The sequence below is a fragment of the Petaurus breviceps genome, unplaced genomic scaffold (genome assembly GCF_028583685.1).
Source record: "Petaurus breviceps papuanus isolate PSGF00001 unplaced genomic scaffold, PetGlider_PUasm1.0 90702, whole genome shotgun sequence".
In the NCBI taxonomy this organism is placed as follows: domain Eukaryota; kingdom Metazoa; phylum Chordata; class Mammalia; order Diprotodontia; family Petauridae; genus Petaurus; species Petaurus breviceps.
The window spans coordinates 2,566,192-2,578,671 of NW_027187317.1; the positions used below are offsets into that span (position 1 = coordinate 2,566,192).

Below are 12,480 nucleotides of genomic sequence, written 5' to 3' on the forward strand. Positions count from 1 at the left end.
GAAGATGGCTGTATCCTTAAGAGGGAAGGCAGGAGGAGGAGAGAAGAAGGCCGTTAGCTTTTATCAATTAAGCGGTCATTTGTCATTTTGGTAATTGCTGGGAGCTCAGAAGTGAGTGGGCTGTAGCAGGGCAGAGGAAGCAGCTTTTCTTCTAGTTTGGCTATTGAAAGGCAGCATGGAAAGATATGGTAGCAGAAGGGCATAAGAAGGTTCAAGAGGTAGCTAGTGGAGGAAAAAATGACTTACTAGTTCTCCCTCCTACTAGTTCTGTCAGACTTTTAATTAGCTAGGTGAGTGGGCAAGTCACTAAACCGGTCCCCCACCAGCTCCCATCATAATAGGTTTGTTTTGAGGATCAAACGAGTTAACAGACGTAAATTGCTAGCAAAAACAAAAGCTATTACAATGCTCGCTTTTGTTAATGCCACTTAAGCTCTGTCCGCCAATTTCCTCATCTGTAAAGGTTATAATTAGAGCGCTTAACTCTCAGGACCGTGCAGCGTATTTGCAAAGCGTTTTGCACACCTTAAAGCACCATACAAATGCTGGCTATTCGTATTCATTATCATAATCAGTGAGAAGGAGGAGGCAGCAGGAACAGAGAAGCTGAACGCTGCAAGAGGCGCAGACCAGATGATCGAGAAGACAAGTAGACAAGATCAAGGGCACCAGATGAAGGAAAGGAAGGAACTCTTAGACGCGTCCCCCGCCGCCCCGGGTGCCTCTTTGGGAGCAGGACCCTGCGGCGCCGCAGAAGCTGTTTGTGAAAGGTCCCGGAACTGCCCGAGGCCGTTTGGCCGATGCACCGGAAGTTCCGCAGACGTGGGTGGGGAGCGGGGAGGTAAAACTGGGTGTGTCCGGCTGAGCTGGGAGGAGGAGGAGGAGCCTTGGCGAAGGCGCCGCTGACACGTCTCATAGTCCAGTACCCCACGCGTCCTTCTCTAGAGGCCGGCCGGACTGACTGACAGACGGGCAGAGATGGCGGCGTTGAGTCTGACGGTGAACCCTCGAGATCCTCCTCTCGGTAAGCCTCCCACAGGCTTGTCCCGCAGGCATCGGCGAGGACCCTGAGGCCGGGCTTAGAGGGCGGGTGTTTTCCGACCCCGGGACTTGAAACCACCCCAAGATGCTTTTTCTTCGTAGCCCCTCCCCTCTCCCCACGCTAGGCCTCGGCCCCTCGCTTTTAGTTTGGGCGACCTCTTCGTTGCGGGGAGGAGAAGTTCTGATGCTGTCCTCTGACCCAGAGAACACGTGGTTTGGCGCCTTTCTCCTTCGTTTTCTCTGAAAGTAGTTTCCTCGGCTCTCCTGGCTTCTCTGAGATGCTGCTTAAAATGGCTCTTGCAAGGCTAGGAGCGGCTGGACCGCCTCAGCTTGTTAAATTACACGTTGTGGGGTTTAATAATTACTCATGCTTTACTTCATGCATTTCCTTTCAAGCCAGGTCGCAAGCATTAAGTGCCTGTGTTCCAACCACCGGGCATAGAAAGGAAGGAAGAGACTTTTTTTTTTTAATCCGTATTTCCAAGGAGCTCAGTGTCTAATGAGGGGGTACAAACAAACTATATAGGAGAGATAATTTGGTGGAATCAACAAAGGGAAGACTCCAGCATTAAGGGGAATAGGGAAAAGCTTCTTATAGAAGGTGGGCTTTTAGCTGGGACTAAAGGAAGACAGGAGGCGGAGCTGGCAGGATGGTAGTGTCTTCCATAGCAATAGAAAAATTAGTAAAAGGAGAGGGATATGGGGGTGTGGAGGACGACAAGATAACAAGTTTAGTTTTAAATATGTTGAGTTTAAGATGTTTTTTGGGTTTGCAGTTTGAGATGTTCAGTAGACTTTGGGAGACTTGAGACTGAAGGTCACAAGAGATTATCTTTGGAGAAAGAGATCTGAGAATCTTTTGCATAGAGATGATAGTTGAATCTATGGGAGCTGATGCACTCACCAAGTGAAGCGCAGAGATAAAGACTGCAGGGCTGAGGTTTGGGGCCACCCACAATTAGCAGGACACCTAGATGAAGATCCAGTAAATGAATCTGAAGAACCAGGAATGAGCAGCATCCTGAAAACCTGCAGAGACAAGACTATAAAGGAGAGGAAGGTGATGGATTGTCTCAAAGGCTTGAGAGAGGTCAAGAAGAATGAGGACCAAGAAACGACAAGATTTAACAATTAAGAAATCATTGGTAACTTTGAAGAGAGCAATTTCACTCAATGATGAGATCCAAAGCCAAAGTACAGAGTTAAGAGAGAAGAGGAAAGGAAGTGGAGTTATTGACTGTAAATAAGGAGTTTAGCCTTAAAAGGGAGGATGATTATAAAATGGTAGCTAGTGATGATGGACTGATCAAGTGAGGGTTTTTTTTTTGAGGAGTCATAGTATGTTTGTAGGCAGTAGGGAAGCAGCAGGAGACAGGAAGATATTTAAGAATAATGAGAGATGAAATCATAAAAGGAGCAGACTGCTGGACTATGCTGTATTGCCCCTGGGAAATAGGATCAAGGCAAGTGCTCAGCATTAACTTTTTGGATGTCTGGTGACAGACTTATTGCAAGTGATGGATACCTGGAATAGAGACATTTTACAGGCCAGGTGCATGTGCCTCTCTGTTTATCCTGCAAAAATAGTTAGGTTCTGACCTGTCAATTCCTTACTTTGTTATCAGCTTGTACCAAATTCAGGGTTGTATTTCAAACATGGGTAATGAACTTTTAGAGATTAATATGAATGAGAGTTAGGATTTTTACAAAAAATTGGATCAAAACAGGATTGTGACTTTTCTGAGTCAGCCTTGGCACCTGTTCCTCCTCCCCCTTCTAAATTTTGTATTTGGTAAGCTGATAAGATATATATATATTAATTCAAATCAGTTTTGATATTGTTAACATATTTGGGCTTTTAAATATTTTAGAACAAAGATATTGTTAATAAATCTCATGTGGATATAATAACATTTTGAATAGTACCAATAAATACAAACTTGATTTAAATAAATTATTCTCTTTAAGAAATAGGATATTGAATGGTGAGCATTTTAAGATAATTACTCTCAAATCTCAATTCCATTTTTAGCCTTTTTTGCTTTATTTGGGCAGAAATTCCAAAGGATTTTTGTTGCCTGACTTTTGGGATTCTTCATTTATTATTATTCATGGTCTCACTTTTTTCCATTGCTTTAATTCAGTACAGTTATTTAAATCAAGGAAATTTTACATTTGTTTTATTTATTGACCAGTAAATGTTTTTTAAAAGGTGGAACTATAGATTGATCTATTTCATTTTTAATTTTTTCACACAGTGAAACTTTGCTCTATGCTTGATTATGCAGGATACCTGGAAATTAACATGAGGAATTGTTGGGGTAGCATTTGAGAATACCTAAATGAGAATGAACTATCTTAGATGTAATTTGAGGAAAAAATAGAAGTTTCAAATCTCCTCTGAAATTAGGTTATTTTAGAGACTACAAATAGTAGACAACATTAAAAATTCACTTTAATTAGTCAAACATTTGGACACGGTCTCTTTAAATGAGTAAGTGATTATCTTTACAACTGCAGTGTCTGCTTTTAGTGCAAATTATTCAAAGTAATATAATGGCATACATTTTAATGTCTGTTATACCCTGGCAAATTAAATACTTTTGTCTCCTCACAAGTACCTCATAAGTTCCTTGTGTATAGGAACTCAGCAGATATTTGTTTAATGGATAGGTTCTATAGTTGTCAGCATAAGGGGCCTTGATCAGAAGGGTCCTAGGGTCAGAGATCTATCGAAGAGGCCATTTTGTGTAACCTCCTCATTTTACAGGTTAGGAAACAGGCCTAGGGAGCTTAAGGGAACTTGTTTAAGGGCACATAGGAAGCATTAGAGGCCAGACAGAATTGAACCCAGGTTCAATAAGCTTTCCATTGTATCTTACTATTTTTTATTAAAAGACGTATGCCCTAATCTAAGCCCTGCCATTTATAAGCTTTGTGACTTTGTGCAAGTGATGTCACCACTCTGATCATCTTGTTTCCATATTTGCAGAGTGAAGGATTGAACGTTTAGGTCACTGCCAGCTCTAAATCCTGTCATCCCAATCATCATATTTCATTGCATTCTTTTTTTTTCCTTTTGGAGGGGGGAAGGCAGGGCAGTTGGGGTTAAGTGACTTGCCCAAGGTCACACGACTAGTAAGTGTTAGGTGTCTGAGTCTGGATTTGAACTCAGCTCCTCCTGACTCCAGGGCCAGTGTTCTATTCACTGCGCCACCTAGCTACCCCATTTCATTGCATTCTTCATAGTTGTCATTTATTGTGGTGTAGCAGCAAGCACCCCGGCGTCCCCAGGGTGGCTGCTCACACAGGTTCTTGGATCTGCTTTGATAAAGGAAAGCAACTCAAAATGGGTTAACAAGCTAACTTTAATCAGTCAGATATATATCGTTTACCTAGTTCAGGGGAAAGAGGTCAGCACCCCGAACTTCAAAGTATCCAGACAAAATTATCAAGACAGAGAAACAGATCAAGTAGACAGTTTTCCCAACTGTCCAACCATTACATCCATACCAAACAACATGTGGGTTTCAGAGCCGGGGGCGGGGGGGGCCTCTGGACAATGGCTTCTCAGAGTTTCATCAAGTCACAGAACACTTCTCAAAGTGAGCCCCAATACAAAGCCTCACATCAGGGCTTATATAGCCTTCTCCTGGCTCAGAGAATGTAACAACCTTATTGACCCACTGGCCAATCAAAAAGTATCTACTGAAAAACAAGCCTCCCACCCCAGGCTCCAGGTGCACTTTAGCCTAGGGGCAGGGAAGATCTTAAAATTTTACATTCCCATTACATGTGGTACAATATTAATTATATTCACATATCATTTTCTAATTGTTGGACATATTTCCAGATACTTCATTTCCAGAGTTGTTAGCTATTATGGATATCTTGCATAACCACATCTTTTTTGACTATCAATATCTGTCTTAAGGTATAGTCCTAGTCATGTGATCACCAGCTCAAGGTAAAATGAGTTTAATAGCTTTTATTGTATAACACTATACCTCTTTAAAGAAAGATTGGATTTCAAAGCTGTACCACTGGTAATAGAATGTTCCTTTCTCCACAACATAGCCAGCATTGGATTTTGCCATTTTAAACTTTATATTTGTTCAATGGATCTTTCAGAGTTGTCCCACTGAATAAATTAGTAGGCCTGGAGTTAGGAAGACCTAAGTTCAAATCCAGTCTCTGATACATACTGGATATGTGACCCTGGATAAGTTACTTAATGTTTGTTTGCCTCAGTTTCCTCAACCAAAAAATGGGGATAATGATGACATCTACCTCCCAAGATTGTGAGGATAAAATGAGATAATATTCATAAAGTGCTTGATGTGTAGTAGGCATTATGGAAATGTTAGCCATTATTATTGAAATTGGAAGGAACATTGTTCAAATTTTCTAAATTATCAAAACTATAATAAAAACTATTTAAGTGTCAATGTTTCTTAAATTTACATTTCTTTGATTATTAGAAATTTTAAATATTCCTCACATGACTATTGATAATTTGTGCTTCTTTTGTGAATTGATGTCCTTTGAGTGTCAGAGTTGAATAGTCAATAAATAGAGGGCCTCCCTCAGATTTAGAAAGACTTGACTTCAAATTTCCCTTCTGATAAATGCTATGTAACCCTAGTAGAATATTCACTCCTTCAGTGACCCAGGAAATTCACCAAGATTATAAATTGCGAAACATTTACAGATCTGCATTAGTCCTGGGGAGTTCTCTACACCTATGAAATCTTGGGTCTGAAGAAAAAACCAAATCCCTTGATTACTTCTTTTAGCTAGTTTTCATCACTTACCTAATTGGGGCTTATGCCTCTTTCCAGAATACCATCTTTAAGATAGTCCACTGATTTATCTGCCTTTGAATACATATTGGATCATGTCTTTTTATGAGTATTAGTTTAGCCAGTGCATGTTCTACTGTCTTTTAAAATGGTTTTACTTAAGTATTTAGAGTCATCAGTTTTAAAGATTGAAAGGAACTTCAAAGTCACATAGACATAACCTCTCATTTAACATTTGGGGAAATTAAGACCCAAGGTCACTGAAGTAGTAAGTGATAAAGCCAGGGTTTGAACCAGAATCCTCTGACCTGGAATCCAGCACTTCCCACTGTGCCACATTGTCTCCAGTACCAGCCATACCAAATTTTAATGAGATGATATACAAGTCTTCCATTTTTAAATTTACTGATTCTAGGGGAAACTAGGTCTGTGAGCACTAAAGAGTTATTTTTCTAAGGAGTAGTTGACTACATCATCCAATTTAAGAGATATAGGAGTAAGTCACTGTGTTTCATGATGTTCTATGCCATCCTTGCCTCCTAAAGGAAGAAAATTAACTTTCATATTATATACCTACCTAGAAGCAAGTGGTCTTGCTGGAGCTGGTGCTGATATTTATCTTTCCTTTAAGACAAAAGAGTTTTGTATAAGTTCTTTTTAAAAAATTCTCTGTTTGCTGGATATATTTGTTTAGAGAACATTTCAATCTGAAAGTTTGATGATTTAGTTCACAAACGTGATCTAATATGAAAAGATTTTAAATTTTCTTCCATTGTAGGAGCTTTGTTGACAGTTGAACATATTAAAGATAATGTCAAAATTTCAGTTGAAGAAGGAAAAGAGAACATCCTTCGAGTTGCTGAGTAAGTGGTTTTACCTTTCTGTCCTCATTGCTTAGAGTTTTTTAAATGTTAGCAGTAGAATAATTGTGTTTGAATTAAAAAGTTATTTTTGCATGCTTGCATATTTGTTCCATTATTGTTAGAGGTGTTATTAATAAGAATTACAATTAAAGTAACAAGTGGAAATATATTGAGATATTATTTGCAGATTTACCCTTTTGAATATTCTTTTAAAATCATGTAACTCATTCTTCACAGTCCCATTTAATTGTAGTATATGACTATAATGACTCAAGTTCATATATTCAGCATAATATAAGGTGTATTTTCTCATCATCTCTCTTCTGTGAAGTTGTTTTATTATTCATTATCAATTTTAGATAAGGTTTGGTGTCTTTAATTTGGAGATCACAGTATCAAAAACAGTTATCTACCGTGTTTCCCCGATAAGACCTATCCCGAAAATAAGCCCTCCCCTTACTGTGTAAGATTCCTTTAAAATAAGCCCTCTGTATGCACCGTCCCTCCCCCCCCCTGAAATGCACACCGCGCTCCGAGCCACATCCAATCAGAGCTGTAGCAGTGAGCGCGTCATCCTGTTCTTTATTGAATTCATTATTGAATAAAGGTACATTTTTTTGTTCACATTTACCTGTTTATTAAAATTGCTGTCAATGTTCATTAAAATAAGCCCTCTGGTGTTTTTCTGTCCAAAAAAATAATAAGACAGTGTCTTATTATCGGGGAAACACGGTATGTATATACACTGCTTTGTTGTATACAGATTGAGTTGATGTGATTTCTGCCTTCTTAGAGCTTATATTCTATGCCAAGTCATGCAAATAGAGAGATTGAGGATATAAAGAAAAATGCAAACAAATATGCACTTTCTTGACAATTTATAATTAAGCAGTACAGACTCTCCAAAAGATTCATAATATAGAATTTCAGGAAATTGTGATTTGTGAGCTCTATAGTTAGTATTCTTGTTTGCTTGTTTCCCTGATGAATAATTTAGTTTTCAAAACATTTTGCACTGATCACTTCTTTAAATCAGCTATTGATTTTTGTTGTTGCTTTATAGAAATTTTAAAATAATCTTAAGTCTTTCAGTGCTCTCAGAATGTGTATACTCTATACTTCTAAAAAGCTTAGGCTTCAATTGGCTTAAGGCTAATTATGTGCATCCATACTTAAAAAATTCATTCAAAGGTTCTCATCTCCTAACTTCTGGTATCCCATGAACTCACATCTGTAACTCCTCCTTTTGGTTTTTTTTTTTTCTATCAACTATCATTTAGTTTTAAATTTTAACATTTTAATTTTGCGATTATACTATAAATCATTTTTCTTTTTATTAATGACACTGTGTTGCTTCAAAATTTTTAATGTACCTTGCATATTTTATTGAATTTGAGTTCTGTGAGATAGATATTGCTGGTATTTTTTTTTTCATATAAAGATGGAAGAAACTGAGTCCATAAGAGGTCAGATGACTTACTTACATAACTAGTGACTGTCTTGGGGAATTTTAAACCAGGTCTTCCTGACTCCAAGTCCAGCATTCCCACTACCATATTTTGACTTAACTTATTGACCTTCAGCAAACTTTTCAGTGGGAAAACTGTTCTAAACTACTTCATGAGAATAGAGATTGTGGCTGACAACGAGTAGGTAATAGTTTTATAATGGAAAGGGAGCACATTATGTTGACATTCAACACCATCCTGTTATGTAATATATAAAATTGATTTCTTGTAACAGCAGTATATTTTAAAATGGGAAATGAAATTTAAGAAACATCAGCTATGTTTCTCAACTGATGGCTTGGGGTAAATGGATTCCATAACACCAAAAAGCTAAACATATATTTAGGTACCAGCTTCACAATCATTTGGGGTATTTCAAATTTGATGGTCCTTTGGTTATTGGTTAAAGTAGTTCTTAAATTTACTTTGAAGAGTAGGTGTCTGAATCTGTTTTCTTTGGGATAGTTTCATGTATGAATTGCTTTTATAGTTTGGTAAACCTTTTCAGAATGTTCTGAGACTGTAAACATATGTTTTAATCTTGCAGTTCGGGTAATCTGATGGAAACCACAGTACATACACCTTGTATTTACATGTTATTTTAAGATTTCAAGGTCCTTAATTTAGGCTATACATTATAACCTATAAGGATTTATATTGGGTAGACTCTTGCAATATACTGTTTATTCATTTGTTATTTGGTTTGCCATAGTCTTTAAAAATAATCACTTTAACCTAGGCATCCCTTTGTAAAGGATATTTCTGGTAAAAACAAAGTATTGATTATTTATAGAAAAAAGGGTTATGTCCTTTAACTTTGATAATATAATACTAATATTTAACTATTGTATTTGACCAGTTTGTTGCCTTTCTGTGTTGACCTTATTTACATTGTTGCAAGTCACCCTACATACTGTTTTATTGTGTGAGCTTCACTTTGCATCACATTTTAAGTCTCCTCATTTTTTTCTGAATTCTTCATATTCATTGTTTGTTACGACCCAGTGATATTATTGTGCCTAGTGATATTTTATTCTATGCATATATGGAATTACCCAATTGTTTATTCAACAATTCCCGAATTGTTAATACATAACTTTGTTTCCAGCTTTTGTGATCTGTGAACCATTTTTTCATAATAAGAGTCTTTTCTTGCTGTCAGTAACATTTATGGGATTCAGTTCAGTAATGGGATTATATTGGGTCAAAGAGAAGAAGCCAGATTGTATAAGACTTTAATTGTTAAGCTAAACTGCTTATAGTTTATTCTTGAGACACAAGGGAGCCACTGAAGGTTTTTGAGCAGGTGAGTGACATAGTCATTAGGACAGTGATCTTAGAATCTGTTTGGAGGATGGATTTCGGAGAAGAGAGATTCTAAGCAGGAAGACACATAAGGAGGTTATTAGAATCATTTAAGTGAGATGTAATGAAGGCCTGAACTCAGGTGGTAGCCATATGAACAGAGGGATTGGGATAGGGTAGATAAAATCGACAAGACTTGGAAACTATCTGTGGGAATTGAGCGAGAGTGAAGAGTCAAGAATGTTTAAGCTAAGGGATTGAAAGGATGGTAACCTCAACCAAAATAGGAAGTTTGCATTGGGGAAGAATGCAGTTATATTTTAAACATGTTGAGTGTGACACGACTTTAACATATGCAGTTGGGCATTTCTAACAGACAGTTCGTTGTTGATATGGGGCTGAACCTTAAAAGCAAAATGAGGCTGGAATCAAACTTGGGAGTTATGCATTGAGTGATAATTAAGGCCAGAGGAGCTAATGATATCACTGAGCTTGTAGAGAGAAGGCAAGAGATTCTAGGGCAGAGCCCTCAGAAATGCCAAAGGGATCATGGATAATCTGCCAAAGTAACTTTCCTAAAGCATAGAACATGTCATTCCTCTAATCGATTAGTCCCTGTGGCTTCTTTTTAAACTCTAATATTTGACAGTTAAAGCTCTTCACTACTTGATTCCAGCCTACCATTTACCCTTATATATTATTGCTCTCTCTAGTTTAGCCAAATTGTTTTTCTTGCTGTTCTTCCCATGCAACACTCCTATCTCCCATCTCCATCCCTCGCACTGGCTGTTCCCTGTGATTGGAATGTACTCAATCCTTTCTTGTGCACTCTAGAATCCCAGCTCAGGCACTTAACGTGAAGTCTTTCCTGATCATATTCCCCTCTTCATTGCCTTTCTCCACAAATTTACTTTGAGTGTATTTTGTACATCCATATATACATTTTATATCATACATGTGTTTATATGGGTTCTTGGTTTAGCATCTCTAGTTTAAAAAATGTAATTTTTTGTTATGCTTTTTAAAAACTCTGCCAACTGGGGTGACCAGGTGGCGCAGTGAAAAGAGCACCAGCCCTGGAGTCAGGAGGACCTGAGTTCAAATGTGGCAGACACTTAATGCAAAAAACTAGCCATGTGACCTTGGGCAAGTTGCTTAACCCCAATTGTCCTCCAGAAAGCAAAACAAACAAACAAACAAAAAAAACTCTGCCAACTTTCCACTTAAAATTTATTCTAAACTTACTTAATTATTCCCTTTACTATCTTCCCTTAATAATATTAGCAGTACCCATTGTATTGGCAGTCTCTCATAGTATTGTACCTTTTGCAAATTGGTAAGCGTATCACCTGTGTCTGCACATAAGTCATAAAACTCTTGAACAGAATACAGTCAAGATAATGCCCTATCATACTGCAAGAGATACTTCCCTTCAGATTGACAGTGATCCGTTCAGTCACACTACTCTTTGGGTCTAGTCCTTCAGTCATATCCATTCCTACTTAATTAGTATCCTCTAGGCCAGAGCTCTTATCTAGTCCACAGTGTCATAATGGAGACTTTGTCATTGACTTGCAGAAATTCATATGTTTCATGTCCATGATACTCCAAGTACTATTCTAATAACTGTCAGAAAAGGAAGCAAGGTTTTGACTTTGCTTGTTTTAATGATGACTTTGTGATTCATCTCCTTTTCTGATCACCTCCTTTTTTATAGTGTTTTGTACTTTGTTATTTTGTTTTATTATGATTATTGTTTAATAAGAAAAATTTTAATGTATGAAAAAAAGAATTAGGAAATTGTGAATTCTACAGTTTGAGGCTTTTTAAAGCATATATTAAGGTTAACAAAACTGTATCTTCTGATATGGTTCTCTAATGTTTTCAATATATTCTTTTATTCCTTTTAACCTATTTTCTTTATTCATGTTCAAATAACATATTCTAGAGTTCTCCAGTTGACAAATGGTCAAAGGATATGAACAGGCAGTTTTCCGATGAAGAAATTAGAGCTATCTATAGTCATATGAAAAAATGTTCTAAATCACTATTGATTAGAGAAATGCAAATTAAAACAACTCTGAGGTACTACCTCTTACCTATCAGATTGGCTAACATAACAGAACAGGAAAATGATAAATGTTGAAGAAGATATGGGAAAAATTGAAACGATGTATTGTTGGTGGAATTGTGAACTGATCCAACAATTCTGGAGAGTAATTTGGAACTGTGCCTAAAGGGCTATAAAATTGTGTGTACTTTTGATCCAGCAGTACCACTACTAGGTCTGTATCCCAAAAAAATCATAAAAAAGGGAAAAGGACCCAGATTTACATAAATATTTATAGCAACTCTTTTTGTTGTGGCAAAGAATTGGAAATTGAGGGGATGCTCATCAATTGGGGAATGGCTGAACAAGTTGTGGAATATGAATGTAATGGAATACCGATTGTTTCATAAGAAATGATGAGTAGGCAGACTTGAGAAAAACCTGGAAAGATATACATGAACTCATGCTGAGTAAACTGAGCAGAATCAGGAGAGCAGTATACACGGGGCAGTGGCATTGTACGGTGACCAGCCTTGATGGACTTAGCTCTTCTCAGTAATGCAATGATCTAAGTCAGTTCCAAAAGACTCATGATGGAAAATGTTATTTATATGCAGAGAAAGAACAATGGAGTCTGAATGCAGATTGAAGCATACTGTTTTCTCTTTTTTATTGTTTTTTTTTCTCATGGTTTTTACTTTTTGTTCTGATTCGTCTTTCACAATATGACTAATGTGGAAATATGTTTAATATTGTACCTGTATAACCTATGTCAGATTGCATGCTTTCTTGGAGAGAGGAGTGGAGTGGGGGGAATTTAGAACTCTAAAATCTTATAAAAGTGAATGCTTAAAACTAAAAATTAATTAGTTAAAAGAAAATAATGTGTTTTAGGACAGGGATAGGCAAAC

At 37.3% G+C, this 12,480-nt stretch overlaps 1 protein-coding gene across 2 annotated transcripts in view; it reads left to right on the forward strand.

The window, feature by feature from the left end:
* The first annotated feature begins 819 nt into the window (after positions 1-819).
* The window catches only part of EPRS1 (glutamyl-prolyl-tRNA synthetase 1), an 87,715-nt gene continuing 76,054 nt past the window's right edge, over positions 820-12,480 (forward strand). The window contains exons 1-2 of one of the 2 annotated variants that reach the window (XM_069066005.1): positions 820-1,024; positions 6,622-6,706. In XM_069066005.1, the coding sequence (XP_068922106.1) occupies positions 979-1,024; positions 6,622-6,706 (131 nt within the window). In that variant the 5' untranslated portion in view covers positions 820-978. The remainder of the gene's footprint in view (positions 1,025-6,621; positions 6,707-12,480) is intronic. The other variant, XM_069066006.1, reaches the window with a different exon arrangement.